The 25133-nt window shown below is 37.8% G+C and overlaps 1 protein-coding gene across 1 annotated transcript in view; it reads left to right on the top strand.

Moving 5' to 3' along the window:
• Nucleotides 1–19816, top strand: part of LOC134799112 (uncharacterized) — a 41709-nt gene extending 21893 nt beyond the window's left edge. Inside the window, exons 3-7 of the mRNA XM_063771510.1 lie at nt 5421–5545; nt 10426–10482; nt 17330–17424; nt 17896–18021; nt 19147–19816. Of these exons, the coding sequence (XP_063627580.1) occupies nt 5421–5545; nt 10426–10482; nt 17330–17424; nt 17896–18021; nt 19147–19315 (572 nt within the window). The 3' untranslated portion in view covers nt 19316–19816. The remainder of the gene's footprint in view (nt 1–5420; nt 5546–10425; nt 10483–17329; nt 17425–17895; nt 18022–19146) is intronic.
• Nucleotides 19817–25133: the final 5317 nt, after the last annotated feature.

Below are 25133 nucleotides of genomic sequence, written 5' to 3' on the forward strand. Positions count from 1 at the left end.
CTACTACTACATATTTAGAATTATTTTTGAAAATAAGTACCTATCAAACTCTCTCTCAAATATTAGATGACTCACTTAAAATCTGCTTACCAGAGAAACACTCATGTATCGCCTTAAAGTAAAAGCAAGCAGAATATTTAAGTCATATATCCGCGTTTCTATCTCTTAAAAGCAGTAAATTACTCAACCAATCAATTCCATGAAATCGATTGATAGAAACTCGATACTCGCAACAAAAAGACAAATGAAGATTATAATCCTCTTTTTACTCCAGCAATTAACAGCACTAATCTCGAAGCGTGGCCTGAATTACTAAAAGCAATATCATTTATGGCCGACCTAGTGTTTCGCTTAGCTCTTTTGAAATAGAAAGCACTCCATTGTTCCAACTTTCCAAAGCTTTACGATTAAACAAAGTTTGAGAAGGATTGGACTCTTGAAATTGAAAGCAAGTAAAATCGTAGCAATTTCAATGGAACCAAACAAAATAAGCGTTGCCAATCGGTTATGTATGGTTCAAATTTACAATTTGAATCTTTTTTTTAAGTTAATAAAGTCGGTATTTGAACAGATTCGGCTACAAATATTAATCTCAAATACCTAATATCAAAAGAAGAAGAAGCGAGACCTAAAATTACTTATCTCAGCCAAATAAAAAATAATGCGTCGTATGATGAAATTAAAAGACTGGCACAAGAAAGAAATGATTGGCGATTATTCCACCGACAAGAGCAAAGCTCTTAATTTATGATGATGATGATGATGATGACCTAATATCTACTACAAGTATACCATCGCTCACACTGTTAACTGATCATTCGTAAACGTTAATGCAAATATTATATAGGGTCGACTGATGGTAAGTTAGTTGTTTCTGATCAAAGACATCATGTAACTTCGTATAAGATGAATAAAGTCTAAGAAAAAAACGTGCCTCGGATATCAAGAAAAGTCATTCTCGGATAGATGGCGCACACACCTTTGGCCTATGCTCGGCTAGATGGCGTGACGACACCGTTTCATATTTAACAATTTTAACACAGATATCAGTGAATGAACATGGGTCAAAATGATATAAAAATAATAAAATCATTTATCCATATACAAATACATATACATTTTTTGATAATTTTATACGTTTTCATTTTGAGTTTTAGCCGTGTGTCGATAGATGGCAGTAAATTTACTGTGACTACAAAATTTACTATGACAGAACCCCTCTATACTAATTATTCTCTTTGTTTCTGATAGTGACAAATTACAACAAAGATTTATAGACGTTATGTCAAAGAGAAAAGATTACAGTCGCCATCAGATATATCGGAGCGACCAAGGTGTTCAAACATATCTGAACTGAATACATAAACATAGATATTTTTTATTAAATCGTGAGTCAAATCACTACACCTTATAAAACGCGTCTGTCTGTGTGTATATTTGTTCGCGATAAACTCAAAAACTACTAAACGGATTTTCATGCGGTTTTCACCTATCAATAGAGTGATTCTTGAGGAAGGTTTAGGTGTATAATTTGTTAACCCGTGCGAAGCCGAGGCGGGTCGCTAGTAATCCAATAAAAAATAGATTTGAGAGTCTCACTTAAAATATTCATATCTTAATTTTTCACACTGTAATAATCATCATATCATCATAAGTTGACAGACAACCTAACTTAATTTCAACTTCACACGAATAAACTCTTGGAATAATCAAGTAGAAAGCTTTATTATTACTTAATTTAATAGCCATTTTGCATATGGGCGGTGTACGAGCTGAATTCTAGACTAGACCAGTTGCCTAGCGAGATAAACTTTAAATATTTGTAAATGCGCCATTCTCAACCAAAAGGGTACTTATTGTCGGTTGTCAATAAGGCGCTATTTCGATATAGCTTCAATTTGAAATCAACCTTGTCGACAACCGACAACGTGGTACCTTTTGGTTGAAAACGTCACAAATTATCAGTTAATTGCTGGGCCTGTCACGGTCTCAAATAAACACCGTTAATTTAACACTTTGCTTCTCTATTTTCGCAGTTCAGTTCCTTTTAGAATATACCTACTTGTTGTTAAAACTATTCTAATAAAATGAATTAAAGTTCAGTGGGTGCGAATTACAAATTATAAAGTTTTTATTAGGTACGTCGTTGGCCATTATGGCCGTTAATTTCCTTTGTAAATAGGACTGAATTTCTCCCTGGGCTCATAAATCATAGCCATAAACCACTTGGATTAGGTATTTTATCTAATGCTACGTCCTTTCGTCTACGCAGCTCCTCAACTTAACTTCAACTACATAGTAAAATACGTGAGTGACCCGTTTTTAATATATTTAATATGTCTGTGTCTCACGGAAGTTTTGTTATTAAAATCAACTACATAGCATTAGGTATGAAATAAAACTATTGAAACCGATTATATCGCGTATATTGAGTTTTATTTTATGAGTAACTATCGCGGTAACCGAAGACAATATTAGCATTAGGTATTCAATTCAGTCATTGTTTATTATTATCTATTATTTTAAACTTTATTGTACATCTAAATAAGGTACAAATGGCGGACTTAACCTCGCAAGTCCCCGTGTAATTGTACAAGTACAAATTCAATTCAAGTTTTGAACTCAGAAATAAAAGAAAGTTCCAAATTCTAAAGCGCCAACACTGCCCTGGGTCTTACGAGGGCCTCATGGCATTCTCTACCAGTACCAGTCAACCATAGGGCCAAACAGATATTTGTGGGTACAGTGAGAACCGTTTAGAAGCAAACAAGTATTACAGAATACAGCATACATATTTATTAATAAACTAAGATTACCTAATAATAGCACATTATTTATCCTCATCTTATTCTATTGTCAGTCGGGTTCACGATAATGACATTTGACTGTTAACAGCTGTTAAATACTATGAAAATTTCACACTCCAACGGTTTTTGCCATATCGAGCCTGAGCCCGACCATCGCCTACATAATTGGACTAGCACCAGTGGTACTCAAACATTTTTATCGACGGACCAGATTTTTTCAAAAACCCCAAAATTTCTTTCATATTTGTAACCCCTTTTTTTGTCTATCCGATAACATTGTCGTGCTTGGTCCTTAAAAGGTTCGTTAGGCTTCGTGAATAACGGGTCTTCAACATATACGTCGCATGTCGAAAAAATAAAATTGGACTACCACAAATCGGATGTATTTTGCAGAGCATGAGCGATGGCACGCGATATGGTCCGTATGCGTGTTTAACTTAAATATATATGTTTGTATTTGTATGTTTGTTCATGCTCAATGAATTTTGCTTAGTTGCGTGGCTTCGGACATGTGGATATTTTCATTGTGATAAATGGCTTAATGTAGGTACTTACGAAAACTCGGTTGTAACAAAAATTATGGGCTGACAATTGGGTGGGACAATGTAAGTGGTGTATAAAGACAGAGGTAAACAAAAGGCGGCCTTATCTTTATAGAGCGATCTCTATAGAGCCATTTTGGCAATCTAGATTTTTTTATCTAAAAATTGTCCTCTATTTTAACAAGCAACTTCATAAAAACTGAAATAAAATAAAAAAATTCTACGCATTGCTTTTCCCAGACTCCAGACTATATTTTATGGGTTTTCGTTTCACTGGCAGACAATTTCTTACTCTTACTTAGATTTTATTACAGTAACTGGGGATATATGGATGAGTTTTTCTACTAGTAAGAATGACAAACAATCTTTATCTCTTATTGTCAATATTTTTGTAGACATTTGGCACCATTTGCAATAATTTATATGATAGTACGAATATATAAAATATAGGTAATAAATTAACAATTTATACCGAAAAAGAGTATTCAAAGAAACTGGGTATTTACAAAGATTTTAAGATGCATGTCACGATTGTCTCGCCTATAGTGGCGTGTTGGTGTTTAAATTATCCAATTGATGAACGTAGAATGTTAAAGGATTACGCACCTACTTACTGAGTCTTATATCAACTGTTTTTTTTTATGAAAATTGATCTGCGTTAATGACAATTTTAGTAAATATTGTCACAGCTGACGATTAGATCTTAGATCCAAGAGGAATCGACGGAATTCTCAAAAATAAGAACTGTAGATTATTCGGACAGAAGGCTGATTTTTTTTTATTATTTATGTAATGTATCACTTCCCTGGAGATTCTTATGACTTCAGCTTACTTAGCCACATCAAAAACGGTTCAAATACTTAAGTAGGTAGGTATTTGAGATTTAATGAATGTTTATCACTTTTCTGTAATGAAAGTAAGACACACTTTAAAAATTACTACTCAATTATATTTATTCCATACTTGCAACTTAAATTCTGTTTATCTGGGGTAATGCGGGGTCTTTTATCTTTCTCAATTATGTGCAAATTATATCTCCTGTTGATCATACATCCGTGAGAAAGTTCTGTCTTAAATGCGGTTTCTATCGCAACTTTTTCCAATTAGGAAGTCAAGATTATTTTGCATTAGCTCGTGCATAAGTTTTTTGGACTTTCAACCCAAGGAGATTACTTAGTATATTTTTAATGTACCTGTCATGGCACCTCCATAATTTATAATACCTACTCGTACAATATGAAAAGCTTTTTTATAATAAAATAGATTTCTAAGCTTGACAGAATTTAAATCTGTTCGGCCGATCCTGTTTCAACAATTGTTAAGGATTTGATCTTTTTTGATCCGACCTTGAGTCGTATCATTAGGAATCTCACGCGCAGGAATAAGTGAATCGGCCCCCTCGACCTAGGCTGATAGCTTCTTTTTCTACAGTTGCAGACGAACATTAAAATATGGTTCTGTTTATTTCTGAATTACGTATCCATCAGATTCGTATCGCGTGCGCTTCGTTCGTGACCTAGGCTGATAGCTTCTGTTTTAAACTGCAGTTGCGTAAGAATGTACTGATACTTGGCTGGGATTCGACTAGAATCTATTTATAAGAGTGAATGCAAAAAATATGATCATTTTGTTAGTCTAGATATACAGACGTCGAAAATCGCCGCTATACTTACTCAACCTCGTATCTGCAACACTCATTTGATGACAAAAAAAATCCTTATTCCGTATGAAAGAAAAGCGACATTTCCATCAAATGATTGTTGCAGATATAAGGTTGAGTAAGTATAGCGACGAAAAGTTAGAGCAGTTTCGGTAGACCGTAGTTGAATTAAAGGAATTGATAATAAAATAAGTATAAAAACACATTTTAGAGAGGTGATCATTGAGGTTCATATTACTGTTTAATTAATCATTGTAGCTGGCACATCCCTTTAACGCAACAATGCGGATCAAAAAATTGTCACAAAATAAACCATGTAATAAACTTATGACCACTTTTTGAAAATAGGTAGGTACAGAAGCATATACCTACTGTTGAAATTTGTAATAATGTTTGTTCACTATTTTCCAGGTTTGGTAGGCGGTCAATACTCGCCCGGCTACGTGACCGACCTAGTCCGCGAGATCCGAGACTCCGCGCGGATACGGGAAGAGGCCCTGTACGCGCGAGTCCGTGCCATGCTGCTGGAGAGAGATGTATGTATGAGTATGCTGTAAAAGCTAATATCAAGCGATCATCCCAGTCACAGTCATGTAATTTTTTTTTATATTTTTATCAATAAATGATCTATCTATCTATCTACATGACCGGCTGATCTGAAACTCAACATTGGATACACAAGGGAGCGTTATACACCACGCGAGTAGCCGTTCACCTGACCGACTGAACCAAGACTCCGTGTATTCACATGGAGTCTCCCGCGAGGGAGCGCCGTATACTTGTAGCAGAAATATGTATGAATTAACACGCATAACATCATGATTAGTTCATGGCAGTCTACGCTAGAGTTATACTCATTCCATGCCGTGTCACGCTGCTCGATCGTCAGCTTTCTGCTTTCAGACCTGTTTTCATACAATATCATTTCGCCGACGCTAAGGTTATTTCGTTATTGTTTTGCGAGTTTATTTTGGAAGTTCTCCTCCCCCAACTACCTATATTCTTAAAAACCCTCTGTTTTGCTTTGCATTTTACATCGCAGCAATGTCCATTACCTTTTAATTAGCACGTCTCTTCCCGAATTGTCCGGTGGTCGACCGTCTGGATAATCCGGCGAATTCTGGCGCCGGTCCAAAACGGCAGTATCATGTAACGGTCGTTGATCTGTCCAGTGAAGGTGAACCGATCGAATTATTTGTAAACGGGACTTGGCGTCAGATAACTTAGATATGATTTGTTTACCTTCGCGGTCAGGCTTTCAAATTTGTTTAGGTAAAAGATATTGTAAGAAATTTATTTATTTTTATTTAAATTTTTGCATGATCAGGATCACGTAACAAGGCTCATATTAAAAATACCTTATAGACTTAACATGTATATAAATGTCATAAACTTAAAGTAAACATTATTTAAGCGACAGGAAGGACGACGGGGTTCCGTTCAATCGTCTGCTCTTGACTTTAAGTGACGTCTGACGTCAGTGTACACAGACAGATATACAAAAATGTTATTTTTAAACCACAAATGTAGGTCAGAAAAGTAGTCAAGTAAACAATGCAAATTAATATTAGTTCCACTCAGTGTAACCACAGTAGGTATGTTTTTTTATTTGTCATGTCACCCGTCATCTCGTCATTTACTTTGATCTAATTCATATCAAAGGCAAACAAGGTAATATCAAAAATACGAGACTACAAGCACCTCAATAAGTAATCGCAGCACCTCAAAAAGGGGTTTCGTAAAAAATGTAATGCCTAAACTAAACCCTTACAAAAAAGTTTGGGAACCAGTAGGTGTAGGTACTTATACAAAATAGTATAAACAATTAACTTCTATTACCAACTTACACGTAATACACGTATGGATCAGCTAAAGTCTGAAAAAAAAAGATTAATCAGAAAATACTGTAATCAAGCCAGTTGAGTGCTATAAAATAAAAATAAAAAACATTGTAATGCTCTCATACAATTCTGCGCAGAGAAAACCGGCAAACCAGGTAGCACTTGGCCAGTCTCTATGGGGAAAGCGGGTTATGTGGTATTTCTAGATCTAGACTAATCGTCTGTTTTTGTTTACAGAGTTTAGACTTGTTTTAGTTGTTTTTACTAAGACTAATTACTAGGAGCAGATATGATTTTGCTGTTGCTTGAGTTATAAAATTAAAAATTCCAGCAATATTATAATAGCGCTATCTAGTGAGTTAAAACATATATAAGAATAATTGCTGGTGTATCACGGATACTCATGGGAGCATTCATTTGTGTGCATGTACACAAACACGCAAACAAACAGCCCCTCGCCCTAAATGCATCCAAGGTCACCCAAGACAATTGCAACTATGGGGCAAATGCAACTCTTCTTCTTCCTCGCGTTATCCCGGAATTTTGCCACAGGTCATGGGGGCCTGGGCCGGACCCCACAACAACTGACATCTAATCCCATGAATCGACATAGGCACTAGTTTTTACGAAAGCGATTGCCATCTGACCTTTCAACCCAGAGGGGAACTAGGTCTTATTGGGATTAGTCCGGTTTCCTCACGATGTTTTCCTTCACCGAAAAGCAACTGGTAAATATCAAATGATATTTCGTATATAAGTTCCGAAAAACTCACGTACGAGCCGGGGTTTGAACCCGCGACCTCCGGATTGAAAGTCGCACGCTCTTACCGTTAGGCTACCAGCGCTTTTTTCATGGGGCAAATGCAACTATGTATGTATTCTCAAAATACAAGAAACTAGAGCCACTAATATATCTAATGGGTGAATTTCGTCTGCTATTGACCGTCCAATAATCATATCCTGAGATCCCGACGCACAAATCTTTGCTTTTTCACTAAGAATTTTAATATCTTATTCTTAGACGGCTGCACTAGGGGAATTTTAGGTTCTGTATCTTGTCATATATCAGTTATCAGTAATATTGATAAGTATAATGTTTGGCTGATACCGGACCTTGCCTTCCGTAATACACCGTGATAACGTAATCTAGATTAGCTGATTTATGATATTATGATATAGGCAATTGACTTATGCAAATTAGGGGATATTTTGTTTACTTTTGTTCAACTTTTTCATAGACTTTTCGTTGGATAGTTACACAATTCTGTTTTGACATTTTGCTGGGACATCAGCAGTTATCCCCGACCAGTGAAAGCTGCGTCGAAACGATTTTTCTTAAGTTGGCCCTTATATGGCTGGCTAAGTCAAATTTAGTTATGAAGACCCCGAGGCACTCGTGAAAGTAGAATTACCCTGTCGCGTTGTACCTACTCATATGTATGTGTACTTGTGTAGGAGGGCTTAGGACTACCTTTACATATTTTGTGTTCAGAGTACATAGACGGCCTTCTTCAAATTGTGCAAATGTGTCTGACTATTTATAATCTCCTGTCAATTCTACTAGAACCTAATGAAGTCTTAATTATAGAAAAAAACAAGTGAACATAAACTATCTGTCAGTAACAAGATTCCTCGTACGGTAAAACCACTAACTAAGTAGTCCATTACATACCTCGCAAGGGATAGAACCAATGATCATTTACCCACTAGACTAATCATTTAGACAATTCACTTTCACCACACGATGGCGCTTTCATAGGATGACAGCGCGATTAATTTCAATCGAAATGAAATTTATTATTCGTAACATACAGTTATAGGTCAATACATAATAATGAGATTATTTTACATTTGGTAAGTATATGATTGTGTCGAGTGTCGACGCTTACGATCAGTAAAATACAAATATCAACAAATCATTATTTAATTTGTTCATTAGTTCCAACTCATTAGTTTCAAGAGAAATTTGAGTGTTTTAAAAAAAGAGCCCCGTTCATTTTGTATTTTTTGGGATAATTTTTCTCCTATAAGGATGAAAATAATAGTGGCAAAAAAGGTTACATAAAAACTATAGTATTAAACATTCCATAAGGAGCAGATCTGTTTACGTGTAGACAACACTCCTTTTGGACCAATGACAATTGACAAGCTCCCGTTATGTAATGTCGGCTGTACACTCTCGTCGAGAGCGTCTCGCTGAGTCTCGGCATCGCTCCGATCCAATCGGAGAAAGGCGAGACGAGACAAGGAAGAGCGAGACGAGAAGGGAGCAGTATGCACACACTCGTTCTCGGCCTGTCTCGGGGTGTCTCGACGAGTGTGCCCAGCCGGCATAATAAAGATGATTAAGCTTCATTCAATTTTACAAGACGGGTGGGCATTGGGGGAGTCCGTTGGCGGTAGTCTGTGGATAGAGTGCACGGCCGAGTATGTAAATACGCACTTATCGCATCGCACGCGCAGCAGAGCCTGAACGGCCGGCATGCGATCTGTAATAATCAATTACTTTGGTGTATTGGGTACAGTCAGAAGATAAAGATACACATTGCTGATGCTACCATGACGACAGTAACGCATCAAAAAACCTAATGATGGTAAAATTAGTGAATTCCGGTTTTTTTATCCTATAGCTCAGTATACTTAGTCCATCGCTTTCACCCAATAGCCTGGTTCGTTTTAGATTCCACCAACTCTCAATAGTCCTTACACCCTGGCGGGTGCTGCCTCTGCGTGCGTTCCATGACACGGGCATGCAAGGGCAGCATCCGCTCGGTGTACCCCTTACATTTCATTAAAGTGTCAAAAGGGCCTCTACATGTTGGCTTCGGCTCCGCGCACGCCTCACAAAGGTCCGGAACACCATTGCTGCTCCTGCGCTGCAGTCTTCAGTCCATGCACGCTTCTTATGTCCTGCATTACTTCCACAAACGAGACAAATCTAACGAAACTTATATTACTATAGCCAAAAAGAATAGATAGTATAGAGGGGTCCTGTCATTGTAAATTTTGTAGTCACTGTAAATTTACTGCCATCTATCGACACACTACTAAAACTCAAAATGAAATCGTATAAAGTTATCAAAAAATGTATATATATGGATAAATGATTTTATTATTTTTATATCATTTTGATCCCTGTTCATTCACTGATATCTATGTGTTAAAATTGTTAAATATGAAACGGTGTTGTCACGCCATCTAGCCGAGGATAGACTAAAGGCGTGTGCGCCATCTATTCGAGAATGACTTTTGCTTGAATTCCGAGGCACGTTTTTTCCTTAGACTTTATTCGTCTTATACGAAGTTACATATGTCTTTGCTATAGCTGTTGCGTTAAAACCCGCCAAACTGTGTCTGAAATTTTGGGAAAGAAATTGATAATGCTTACACACATGATTTTTTTTTTTGCTTTTAACAAACAGTCGCCTATTTTTTTGGCTCCTGTATTGGATCTTATTTCAGGTATTTTAGTCGCTGACACGATAAACGGAATGTTTGTATTATGTTAATCCTATAAATAAGCGGAATTGTTATTAGATTTAATTGGAGTCTCATTATATCAACGTTTGTTTCAGAACGGATTGGCATCACCGGAAACGAAGTTCAGTGAGAAAACACTTGAAGAAATCAAGGTTAGTGTGTCCCGTTTTATTTATTGTCTGCAGCGCCATCTCTTGGTATTCCCAGACACGATTACGATGATAAGTAAGCTACGGAAGTACGGCACGGCACGCTCATGCATTTGTCCCCGCTGTAGCTTGTTCAAGTTCACTGACAATCCGATAGATGGCGTTTATGTACATTCATAATGATTTAAAATGCTTGCTATCATATTAAGTTACATCGATTTGACTACGAAGATTTGGGCGAAGTCAGTTAATTACTATCACAAAAATCCAAAAAATAAAAATATTAGTCGTTAATATTTTTCTAATTGGCAAAAGGTCTAATTGGCAATCCTAATAAATCTAAAATAGTAGGCTAATACACTTTTGAACCTTTAGTGATACAAACAAAATATATTAGGAAGAATGAGTTGCAACATTTCTTTTTATCCAGACTAAAACTAAACGTGCCCAATCTTAATATGAAACCTCAAATCAAACTGCGTGTAAAAAATGGCGTGACAAGTAAAACACAAATACCAACCTCAGGTTTATCAGCCGTAGGCGTTTCGCGCCACAAAAACCATATTCACCATGAAAGTGACGTTCCGAAGTGTGAAGGGCCCTCGACCACCCAAGTCGGCAAATAGACCTTAATAGTGCCCGATTGAGGTAAAAATAAACGGTGAAAAAAAGTGTTTATGCACTGGCTGTTTAGCGTAGGCCTTCGTCGAGTGGGGTTTAAAAATATAGCTTTCGCAATTTGAATTTGATGGAAGACACGGTTTCGTAAAGGTAGAATTGCTTGGAAGTGTGTTTTGGCAAGAGTCGCTTCTTAGTGGAACATAGGCAGATAAAATCAAATCATACTGGTTTTTTCTTATTCTACTGTTTACAACATTGGTTTGCTAGACTTTCAAAAGTTGTGCTAATAAGTCCATATCATAGACAGACTTTTAAACAAAACTTGTCTCTTCTGCGGACTACATTTAACGGTTTGTGTGCATATTAGTAGTAATGATTATTTTATCAAACAGGTTAATAGAAAAGGAGTTAGTTCAATCGGAGAATTTAGGTTTTATATGATAATAGGAGTTTGCATAACATTAGGAATGCCTACAGGAACGTGAACTTGGTGGCAGAAAATTATATAAAAAACTGGACAAGTGCGAGTCGGACTCGCCCACCGAGGGTTCCGTACTTTTTTTTGTTGTTATAGTGGCAAAAGAAATATTACTGTGAAAATTTCAACTATCTATCACGGTTATGAGATACAGTCTGGTAACAGACAGACGGCCAGTGGAGTCTTAAGGTGGAATTTTCGCAAGCGAGACAGGAGACAGAGCGTCTCTGTCTCTTGTCTCTGTCTCGCCGCGAACTGTCGCTTATATGTTGCCTATGGTCAAGTGATGGTCGCGGTCTCCGGTCGCGGTCTTCTGTCTCGGTCGCTTGTCTCTGTCGCGGCGCGAAATTGCACCTTTAGTAATAGGGTCCCGTTATTACCCTTTGGGTACGGAACCCTAAAAAGAGTTTCGTTTTTAACACTTAATCAACTCTGCCATCATAGGCTTGCTAATGTTCAAGATGTTAGAAACATTTCATATTTTAACTGATCAACCGAAGAGTTATTTGTTGACTTTAATTTTATTTACATTACAAAAAAATCAACTGAAAATTTGCACCACGCATAAAATTGGTACCAGTCGAGAATACCAAATGTATACTTGTGCGTAGGTATTCCTTCTGCACGCTTGCACGCGATTATAAAATCAGCGGGCCCAGAACGCATCGATTTAACTAAGCGGGGGCATTCGCACTCACCGGGCCTATGGGCCCACTGTTACACCGAAGCGTAACATTAGGGGACCTAGCCAAGTGAAAGCGACAATTCATAGAAAACACCAGTGTGATCACGTGAACATTTCGTTGCATCTTTCATCCCGATATATTTCTACATTGAAGTTTGTGGTAGGGTAGCCCAAGAGGGGATTTTTGTGTTTACTCGAGCGCGTCAGATTAAGATATGAATGATATCTTGCTACCCCGTGTAGTCTACCTTTACCCCTTTTAGCCATCTATGTTGAGCCCTTGAATGGTGGGGGGTTGGTGGGGGGTTAAACAAATTGTTAAGCAGATTGTGGATTTGATCATATTAGTCCAAATTAACGCTATAATTGTGCTATTACTAAATCTGATAATTATTTGCACGCATTTCCTTAATCTGACGGTTACTGTCGGAGCTGATATTGATGAACAGCTCAGCTGAGGGGTTGACTCTTCAAGAAAACTCCTGCTTCACGTTAACTTATTTTAATTTGCTTATACAAAGGTTTAGGTATCAAGTAGGTATGTGTACATATGAGACGGTAGTCGAGAGCCGTGTGTGGTATGCGCGGTGAGTGCTCGCCGCGGTCGTGACGTCATCATCCTCCGCGGCCCTCACCCCTCGTGGACTGGTTTGACCGCTGGTGCGTTAACAGTTACAATGTAAAAATTAGGCGTCAAACTTGTGTTCGTCAGATTAAGAAAATGCCTACAAATAAGTGTTATATTAAGTTATAGAAAAAATATAGCATTAACTTGGACAAAAACGACCAAACCAACAAACTGTTTAACGATTTTTTTAACCCTTCACCAATCTCCCGAAATTAAAAAAAAATTGTATACGCTTTCCGGCTCGCTGGAAAAAAAAACTTTATATAACTTTTTTTCTTCTTATCATCTAATATTTCGATTCCAATAGGTCTGTATGACGCTCGAGTAAATCCCGATTTAGCATCGTGGGCTCCCCTACTATTGTTGATAAACGTTTGTTATCTTGGCTACGGCTCGGTTTGTAGGCTAGTCAAGTAGTCAGGCTACTCAGGCTAGTGTAAAATTTCGTAATACATATTAGGTTTGAAAGCTAGTGTACATCAAAATGAATTGCATACAATACATACAACATACAATACTGACTTAATGTGATGATGTTTTGCTAATTTATTTTAGTAATCGTTAACACAGCTTCCCTTTCTCTAAAATAAAATAATACCTATACTATTGTACAGTCGACGTCAAAGATATGTTTACACTTTTGCACCTTACTCCTTTGTAATAAGGCGAAAAATGTAAACATATCTATCACGTCGACTGTACGCTATTGCATCATAATAATCATCGTATCAATTTACTCAAGTTAGGTACCTTTAGACAGATATTTGGTACCGAAAAATTGTAACTTAAAGCTATAGAATTTAAAGGATTCAGCTCGAGTTACATGCTTGTGTAAAAGCGGCCGCTCGCACGTAACTTTGTATTTTGTAGTCTTTAGTCTCCCCACATTTGAAATATGAACGCGAGGGGGCGCTGAGCAAATATTGGCAGATGTAAGTGGATGGCTGCCCCCGCCGCGGCGCGGGCGCCACCGTACCTGGTGACAACGCGCTGTTTTATTTTACTGTTAGTCTGGAATCTGAATGTCATTTTAATGTTTTATTAGTCTCAGACTCTCGGTGTATACTGTATACTACTTCGTTCGACGTTTTCTCCTAAAACGCAGATATTTTATTAATTTTTTTATTGACACTCAGAGCCCGCGATAGTCTATAGCCAGCTACAACATGCATATAGTCTGGTAAACAAGTATTGGCAGTAACAGTGGATACAAAAACTATACTCATCCCTCTTTTCATAGTTATACTTAATACTAGCCTAAGAAAAAGACAGTAGGTATGATTCTTTCTTCCTATGCTCCACTGACAAATGACTCTTGCCAACCCATAGGTACTCTTTGAATAACTTAAAAAGAGATACCTACCTAACTTGTCAATTTTGAGTTTAGGTGTATTTTAGATGGTTACCTCAGAACTCTGCCATTATAAGTAATTATCTATAAGTAAGTAAATTCATAAACGCTGGCGCGAGATTTGTTCTAAACTGTCCAAATTCCATTGTAACGCGCCGCGACCCGAGTTATGCGGTCATGTGCCAGAAATTATACATAGATGTCATGTAACGATGTCTGACTATTTTCGACGCAAATGATAGTTACAAGCCAAATCCTGATCAATGCACGTTCCCACCGTTAACCCATTTAGCACGGCACACGCTAAGCGAGTTACTGGCCCTATCTCTCTCCACTCCCAACCAAAAAGACTTAACACCCTTCTTATTCTTGAGGCGTAAACCATTTTTGGACCAAGACCGGGTATTTTTGCACTTCAATTAACTCATTACTATCGTTCGGCGCGCAGGCGCGCTAATGACTTGAACAAGCGGACTCGCCCACGCGCTGGCTTCCAGTAAATGGTATGTGTGTAGTAAGTGCCTGACTTCTCACGAAAGTCTGACGGTATTTTTTACTTTTTTCTAAGCTGCTTAGTTTTTTCTGCTTGGAGGCAGATGGCTTTTTTTTAGACTAGAATTCTTAAGTAGCACTTAGGACATCTTTGTGTCATATATACCTACCCGTTATTTTATATTGATGCAGAGCAACGCAAGACCTCGTTGGAAAGAGTCCTTTGGAAAAAGACTAAAGTGGTGGACCTAATTTCTGTCTAAAGTGACCGTCTGACCGTGCTCAACCATCTTCACCCGACTAAGGACAGGATGCCCTTGACCATCGGAAGTTTAGTCGGTCACCGTGTGCCCGTGCCTTAAGTTAGTCGCGTTCCTACGGCTCTCATAATAAATCCAGTGTTACACAATTCACACATTGCTTATTATTTAAATGGCCTCAAACGATCAGCTGATACGCAACAACAGTATAACGATCTGAGCAAACAAAATTAGCCGGTCCTGGCTGTCGATATGTTTGTCTATGCGCTTGTAATCTTACTCAACGCGTGCCGTGAAAATTATGGGAATAAGCAGAAGCAGAATTAGGCTCAAAATGAGAGGGATATGAATAATTGAATATACGTATGAATGGGAGTATATATAGGTATAGGTACATATGACAGAAAAAAATAATCAGGTAAAGAATATTTTAATGTTCAACTTCATGCAATTACATTGTCTATCGTATACATAATAAACGAAGTATAAAAGGACTTTAGTGCTGTACGCTTACCACGAGATTACCAATACGTTGTTCGATAGCGAGTACATTATAAGGATGTGTATGGAGAAATTGTACTCTAGCGGTCACCTAAAGAATTAAATTTTTAACTTGTACCATGAACCACTTACGTGTTTACTGTACTCTAAAGTTAACTCGATTTACCTAACCTAAAGATATACATTGTAAGCTCGGACGTTTAATCACGTCACCCGCATATAAACAGAGCCAATTTTTCGTAGTCAGCGTTACAGGATGATCGAAAGCCGGCTAGTGTCCGATAGTGGCAGTATACAGCGAGTGGGAGTTCCCGATAAGCGCGCGCTCACCTTTTACGAGCGGCGGTGGACCGCTAAAATGTTCAGAGGGGCTAAGATAGCCCTCTTTTATTATCTGTTACCTATAACTGTCATGTTATGTTGGTACGAGAGTGACGCATGACACGATCGGCGATAAATGTGCGACCATCCTATCCGTGCAGGTTATTCGCGTCAGCATTACAAAAGTTAGTTCATTCTTAATACAGGTGCTATGAGTATAAGAGCTACATCGTCCGTCAAATAAACTCCGTGCATCCTATGCACTAATATGGCGACGGTTAGCCGAAGGCGAGCTACGTGCAATAGTTTGGCTGACCTGGAGCGACGCTGAAGGGTGCAGTTCTGCGGTGTCTTTAAAAAAAAATCCCGTATTCCAATTTTCCAATCTATTTTGGCGACTAAAAGAAAACATTACAAGTTCATCAGTTTCATCACAAGATGAAGTTTGATATCATCAAACATTTTAGCACTCCTGCACGCACGCTGTACCCGGTGTCCGCGAAAACATTACCCGCTCATTTGTGTGTAACACCGGCTTAACCGTGTTACGATGGAACTGTTCACGTCAGGTCAGCATGTCATAGATTAGTACCTACATGCGCCCTGTGAATTAATGCTATTCAGAAAACATTCGTTACTCTCATCCATCATTCGGCAATTATAGGAAAGATCGTGTGACATCTTAGCGCTCTTGCACGCAGCGCGGTCAGCACCCCGTGTCCGCGAATACATTACGCGCCCATTTGCGTGTAACACCGGCTTACCCGTGTTACGACGGAACTATTCACGTCAGCGTTCTGAGGGTTAGTTTACGGGCTACGTGAGTTACTGCTGGAAAATTGAGTATCTAAATATAAAATTGATTATAGTGACGGTTCATTTGTGTGTAGGTACTCTTCAATCCTGAAAATTATAGGAAATTAGACAAGTTCTTAGGGGTAATATGATGGTGTAACATTGTAAGTGCAATGAGAACCCTTTTCTAGGATGAGATGACAACGATGGAAATATGATCATAGCTCAGTGTTCCTTTGCAAAGGCTTTGAATTTTGTTGTAGGTACCTACCTCTAGGTTGGATCACTGACCTGATTCTGAATGGAATTAGGTACCTATCGTTTTACATTATGATTTCCTTTTAGCCCCACACAATACTCGTAGCCAAAGGTTAGGTTCTAGGCAGTTATACGAAATTGTTATTCTTTTCTTATGGCCAAATGAGACAAACTTTTTATGTTATGTGTATTTATGATGATTTGATAATATATATGATGTTTGAATACTCACATAGGTATTACATAAAAGGACAAATGGATAAATTCCCCGCCTAGAGCGACATTCCAAGACGCAAAGAAAGCTGAAACACCGGTCGATAAGACCAGCTAAGCTACCGAAGCTTGCACGCTCCTAATACATCGTTTAATTTCTATATAACAGATAGCTCACGACGACGGGTATTTTCGATAGCAGAGGGCTCTGCTTCGTACAAAATTAATGTAAAAACGTTTGTTGCAGAGTTCACTACGCGCTTCGGAGGCGGACAAGAGGCGCATGATGGACCGTGTCGCAAAACTGGAGGACGAGCTGCGATTACTCAGAGTCTCCACGAGGTACTTCGTTTTTATTAATTGTATATACAGATGTGTATCATAATTAAAAAATAAATTGTGATCAACTTTGGTCAACGTAGGATTGGAGCCACATCTTTGGATTGCCGGTCCAACGTGCTACCAATCCCACTAGCTGTACGTTCGTCATTCACAGCGAATTTATCACTGCAAAATGTTTATTAAATGTATTGATTTATAAACAGTACTTAGTTTTTACTACTGGACTTACCCCCCTCAGGTTTAAAATTCTCCTTGATACAATTGAATAGTTTGCTTGTAGCACCCTATCCCCAAGCAGATCCGAATAACTGTGTCGATCAAGCGTTTTTATACTTTTATCCGTTGATATAGTAATCCAAAGCATTCTGCCTTCATTAGTCCGTCATATCCGTGGCTCTGATTGATTTTGATTTTGACGTGATTCATTGACTCTAAATTGTTCATCAACTCGAATATGTTTTTCCGACGCAGTCTCGACTCGAGCGAGAACGGCATCACGAACGGCACCGAGGACTCGGAGACGGAGCGACTCCGGCTGCGGAAGGAGCTCGTCGGCATGAAGAAGGCCAAGCAGAACGCGGAGGAACACGCTTTCAAGTGAGTCCACTCAACAGACTGGTAACTTCGGTGTTTAGTCTCCACTCGAGCGAGATCACGAGTGGCACCGAGGACCCGGAGACGGAGCGACTCCGGCTGCGGAAGGAGCTCGCCAGCATGAAGAAGACCAAGCAGAACGCGGAGGAACACGCTTTCAAGTGAGTCTACTCAACAGACTGGTAACATTCCGGTGTGCAGGCTTGACTCGAGCGAGACAATCACGAGCGGCACCCAGGAATCGGAGACGGAGCGACTCCGGCTGCGGAAGGAGCTCGCCAGCATGAAGAAGGCCAAGCAGAACGCAGAGTAACACGCTTTCAAGTGAGTCCAGGACTCAAGTGGAGACTGGTAACATTTATGTCTAGTGTATCGTGCGACGCGATCTTTCTATAAGCGGTGAACGTTAGTTTTGCAAGTATGTTCCATTTCAAAACACAAGCTATTGCTTGTACCTACTGACTTGTAATGTAATTGTAATCTTCAGGGAAGAGATCCTCGAGAAAAACCTTTAGCATGCGGCGCTCTCACTGACCATTGTAATAATCGAGCTGTAGCCTGATCTAATTTGTAATGTAACACCGAAATGTTACATGTCAATCTCTAACGTTAACTACTCTAATTGTATTCCTTAGTTAGAAGAAAGAAAAGTTCTTTCTTAGTCCCGAATCAGATGTCGGGTCTTTACAACATTAATAAGTTGTTTGTTTATTATTAAAGGGTACCGACTCATAGGCAATCAATAAAAAAACTTTCTTTTTTATTTGTACAGAGAAAACAAAAGCGGTAATCCATAAATCGGGAAAAGTTGGTAAGTAGTTTGTAGGCTTGGCGGCTTGTTTGCCATTAATAGCATAAAATAATCGGAAAACATCAGCACGAAGTATGTGCTCCGAAATTAAAACCTTCATCAAACAAATCTAACGACTGCCATTTTTCATTGTCCATCTTCAGTCATGTAAAAAATACGATTGCATTTTTAAATCCATGTGTTCCGTTCACAAAAAGAAAAAAAAAGAAGTTCGATTCATGTGTGTTTGTTGTAATTTTTTTGTGTAGGTATATCTACAAAGTCTAGGTACAGGTATATATAGGTATACCTACTTAACATAAATGTTTAACTTGCAGACTGGAGCGGCTAGTGACCCAGCTGCGTTCCAAATTCAACGGTCTCCAAACGTCGCCGAACGGTCCCGAGTCCCTCCCGAGCGAGACCGAACAGGACACGAGCCGCGCACGCCGAACTAGTGTCAACTCGAATACTACCGTCGTGTTTGGGCCCGTGACCGACTTGTAGCGAACACTCGCTAGCGACGTCTGTGTTCTAGCCACGGACGTGCTCTGCTCTGTGTTGGATAAAATATACTAAATTTACTAAACTGTACCGTATTCAACGAGTGAAACCGAACAGGACCCGAGCACAAGCGTCAACTTGAACACTACCGTCGTGTTTGAGTCCGTGAGAGACTTGTAGCGAACATTCGCTAGCGACATCTTTGCTCTAGCCACGAACGTGTTCTGCTCTGTATTAGTTAAAATATACTGAACAGATACTAAACTGTACTTCAACGAGTGAAACCGAACAGGACCCGAGCACCAGCGTCAACTCCAATACTACCGTCGTGTTCGGCCCCGTCACAGACTTGTAGTGAACACTCGCTAGCGACGTCTGTGTTCTAGCCACGGACGTGCTCTGCTCTGTATTTGATGAACTATACTGTATTCAACGATCTATACTGTATTCAAAAGTTGCCCGAGTCCGTCCCGAGCAAAACAGAGCAGGATCAGAATTGCTGCTTCGAGTTAAAAAAAATACGGTCACAAACGGGAAAACTGTTTAAAATATACCAGTACGAAATATAAACTACATATATAATCCTTTAACCTGTAATATACTATTTTCATGATACAGTTCAAAACCTAAAAAAATCTATTATGTAGGTATAGGTTATATTAATCGGTACAATAATTCCCAAATTAGGCAAGTCACAATTCAATGTAATCTTTATGACTTTACCGTTCAAAAATAATGTCTGTTAGTAATAATTTTAAAATTGATATTAATAATGTTAACACTCAATAATCGAATTTAAAGTTACAATCATTGCTTGCATATCCATATTTGTAATGGACAATTAATAATGTAATTAATAATAAATTGAGTGTGGTGCTTGTCTAACATATTAAACTGTTGTGTTCTTTCATTTGTTTGGTAAATAATAGCATTATTTGATGTGTGTATAGAATATTACTTACTGACACTTTGTGCGCGATTCCGTATTGACTTTTACAATTTTCACATATAACACTTTATTGTAAATACTATTTATTCAGTTAATAATTGTTTGAATGATATTTATCGTCTTTATTGGTGCTTTTCATAAACGAAGTTACTAAATATCTACCTATCAGTTTAATACAGATAAGAATTATGACGGTGGGAAATAGTTGAAACATTTTTCGGCCTAATGTTTATTTTGCTAATGAGACCTTTTACATAAGAAAAGTGTTGTATTCTTATGATTGTCATACATCAACCTTACTTGACCTGATCTACAACTTCAGAAAATGATAAACAGCTAATGTATATAGGTTTTATGTAAAATCATAACCATACACTAAGGCCGAAAGTTTTTGATAAATACTTTAAAAATAGTAGTGTAAACAAATTCACTACATTGTCTATGGTCACACATTATTGTAGAAAAGATTTTTGAAATGTAACTTGCTTTTTTTACCTGTTTATGTTTTCATCGTATCATATCTATAAACTGCTAATTGATTGATTACCAGAATATGCTGGCTTACTTTTACAAAGTTCTAAATATATGCAGCTACTTAACAACAAAGAACCTTGTGCGCGTATGTTTGTGTTGCTCGGCTAAATTGATGTTTGTTGTTATAAGTTATAACCATATGTGACGTTATCTATGAAAAGGGACCTTATTGTCGATGGCGCTTACGCCATTATTAACGATGCTCGATATAAATACAATGCCGCGCGACGCTGTGCGGCGTAAGCGCCATCGACAATAAGGTCCCTTTTCATAGATAATGCCCCATGTGAGTGAATGGCAATGTCAGTTGTGCTCAACTATTTGTAGGTAATGATTAAGCTATAATTGAATGTGTTGTCGAAAAATTATAATCATTAGCGAATTTTATTCAATATTTAATTTTAATTTTGTGGTCTCAAAATATCTTGAACAAATTATACGATTTTATTAACTATGTCTTAGAATTTATTTTATGCATGGGTGTATTTTAAAATAATGTTTGATTTGTATTAATCTAGCTCATGTTTGTGATGGTTGTTCGTTTTTAATAACATTTACCTAATTATTTTAATTTTAAAGCGTGCTCTCTATAATCTAACATAGATTATTAGTAAAAAAGTGTGTGTGGGTAAAACTAATTCAATCAAAAATATAAATAAAATAAATTGCCATTGTGGTGTAATACGAGTATAGCAACTGCAAGGTCTGCTCTATTTTTATATGATAATGTGGGATTACTTTTAATTTGCCATAGAATACTCAGAAATAACTCGTAAAAGTAGCAAAATGTAGACTCTTAAAATTAAAATTAAAAAATAGAAATACCTATCTAAATCACATACATAACATATACCTACTTATAGTAAAAATAAGCATAAAGAGAACTAATTTTACGGTACCATATTTCTTGTAAATTCGGCTTTTCTAAATAATCTGATGAATTTTAGATTTCACTTCAGATATTTTTGAGTGGCTCCGATCTGACAAAGACTACTTGCAATAATTATTATTACACATTTATTTACATACTCAATTAACACTAACATAGAATGTTTGTAAATCAATAGATGCACTTAAAACCTTGTACTTAATAACACTTTGTTAAAGCGTAGTGATTCAAGGTGCATTGGGATTATTCCTAAAAACAGTGAGATTGGCAAATAAGTTGGCCCAAAATTCATGATGCTTTTATTGATGAACAATAGGGAGTATTACTGCAATGTTCTGCCGCCAGAGTGCAGCACTAAAGCACCCAGTAAACCATAGAGTAACTTATACATACTAGGCCTTAAACAGTTTATTGTCAAGTTTTCACTATGAATCAAGGCGGTCTGTTTACAGGTGGCCTACCGCGAAACGCGAAAGTCGTAATTTGGTTATCTGTCTCTCTATCGATCGAATACGCAAGAGTGACAGAGAGGCAGAAACCGAATGTTCGATTTTCATGTTTCGCGGTGGGCCCTGTGAGTATGATAGTGACGCCCTCTACGCAGAGTTTTGCGTAATATTCCCTATTGAACATGCGAAATATAGTAAGAAATTTGTGCAAATCCCAACGGCCAACTCACATCTATGACGAGACAGTTAGGTACTATCATCTTAATTACCTATATGATTATTACTTTCAGTATCATGTTTCATTCAGAATGAACCCAACGCACCTTACTGGTAAAGTAAGTTTTTGCACTTTTTGATTTTAAATAGATCCTCAACTAACCACCGACATCACACGTAGTATAGACTGATATATTAATTTATTCTTACAAATAAGTAACATACCAAATTGGAGATTAAGATATTAATACGATGATCGTCATAATTTATTAACGCTTCATGTATAGGAACGCTGCCGTAGGTTTAAAGGGACGATGTTATTGTAGAAATTGTATGTTTTATGTCAATTGTGGGTTTCCATCAGACAAGGGTCTGGCTCCATAGTCATAAGGGTCTTTATGCTACATGTGCATAAGGTACCCTTCACTGATGGAAAGCCACATTTAGTGTACGATTTTTTTTTCAAGTAACTAATTCTCAATATTTTGCTGCTAATCAATGCAAATATAATACTTTAAATATATATTAAAAAAATATATGTTAACAAAATAAATAATGTGAATAACAGTTGAAAGTTTTAGAATAGAATACTGGTGCCTTATACGCAATCTGTCCGCCCATTATTATGTTCAGGGGCCTATCGCAACAATCGAAAATATAAACTTAAATATCTGCCTCTCACCTGAATACGTAAGAGTGATAGAGAGGCATATCACGAAATTTATATTTTTCGATTTTTGCGGTATGTCCTCAGCTACCAGAACTGTGCCAACAGTCTGGAGGTCTATCTTGAAACAACTTAACCCTTTAAATGCCAAGAATCCTTGCGTCCTGAAGCTATTATGCTTTCAAGTAAGTTTTAATTTTGCTAGCTCGTATTGTATCAATGATGTTGGTGTGTGCGTGATAATTTATCGTGCGATAATTAACTACGCCGGTAAAGTTAATGGGTTTAAAGGGTTAAATTTTCGCTCAATGTTTCATTAAATAGGACAGTTCTAAATGTTATAAATTTATAATGGTCTGGTTTTAGTTTTTTGGATATTTTTTTTTTATATTTTAGTATTTGATTATTCAACTAATAATATACATTTTTGTTTTAGTGAAATGATACAAATTCTTCTGTTAGAGGTAGACCAAGAAAAAAATGCAGCGATTTTGATAGCCCGCGCAGTGGCAAATTATGACGTATAAATAACACTTGCACTGCGTGGGCTATCAAAATCGCTGCTGACTTTTCCTGATCTAACTCTAAAGATAAACTATTTGAGCGATATTTCATTTTGTCGTTGCACATATAAAAACTCCTTTTCGACTAACTATCTACTTGACGCTTCGAGCAACACCGGCTTCCGACACATCGGAAGGGAGGGGCCCAAGCGATATCTTACCGTACAAATCTTTCTGCCATTTTTTGCGGGGGGAAAGGTGCACACAGTCGCACTTCTCACACACTTACATACAAAATCCAATCTGTAATGACGACAAAAATACATAGAAAATGACAAACGTCAAGGACAAATCTTGCAAACCTCGATCTCTTTTTGTGTACGGACGAGTCACAAGTGTCACAACACGCATACTAACACATTTTTGTCAAAGTATTTTATTGTATTCTGACAGATGAGAAGTCGGATTTGTCGCTCGACCGCTCCGCAATTTGTACTGGGCGAGCAAAATCGATAAATCCAACAATTACATGAGACTAAAATATAATAATTGTGTTTAAATGTAATTAAACGTATATGTAAAAAAAATATTACATGTGAAATGTAACACCTTCTTTTTGTAAATTTGATGTCTCCGATCTCTTTTTACGACAAAAAACCGAGCAACTCTGGACTCGGTCTAGTGAAAAATCCGAGCGCAACTAGTTTTATTACCCGCGCTAGATCAGTTGATCTTGTACCTAGGCAGAGGGGAAATAGTGCGAATGTCGCCTCCCTTCCGTGTTGCTCGAAGACTTGACGCCACGCAATTCGAAGAAAATGTTCGTACGTACGATACAATTATTGCTTTCGTAACTAAGTTGTATGGTAGTCGATCGAAATGGATAAAGCTGTTTGTAAATTAGACTGTCAATTTTGTGATGTTAACATTAATTGTGTAATACTCCTATTAACTTTATTTGTATACGAGCCTTTGTTAAATACGACCGGGATTGGTGGACGGAAAGGGTTTAAATAAATTATTGCCTTTAATGCAGCATGTTTTATTCACTGTTTTATTCTAACGACTACTTAGACGTCCAATGGCTCAAAAAAGACATTCCATTGTACTTTGATATTTGAAGCATTGTCTGAATCATTACTTTCACAAATTAAGGATGACTCGCGCTAGACCGGGCTGGGGCCGGCCGGAGCTTCCGGCGCTTCGTTGTCTATGAAAAGCACCACGTGATTACCGATCAGCCGTAGTCGAAGATGACATGTCGGATGACTCGGCCCGGGCACGACCCGGTCTAGAGTGTCATCCTTTACGATTATATTTTGTAGTTTAGCGTTAAGCTACCTACTTTACTGAGGAAAGAAATGATACATTTCTCATCTAGTCGATGATGCATTTAGGTAATAAAGCTAAAAGAGGTGCTAGGGCGTCGAACATAAACCTAGCTAATAAAATTAAGTTTGCTTGTTCTTTAATGGCTGTAGGATAAGGTGTCTACTAGGGCTTCCAAAACCGGGATCCCGGGATCCCGTCTGTTTAAACGCATTTTTCAATACCGGTATTTTTTAATGCATTACCGGGATCCCGGTATTTTCAAAAACAAGGAAAATGTGCGGA

Source organism: Cydia splendana, chromosome 18 (genome assembly GCF_910591565.1).
Source record: "Cydia splendana chromosome 18, ilCydSple1.2, whole genome shotgun sequence".
Lineage (NCBI taxonomy): Eukaryota > Metazoa > Arthropoda > Insecta > Lepidoptera > Tortricidae > Cydia > Cydia splendana.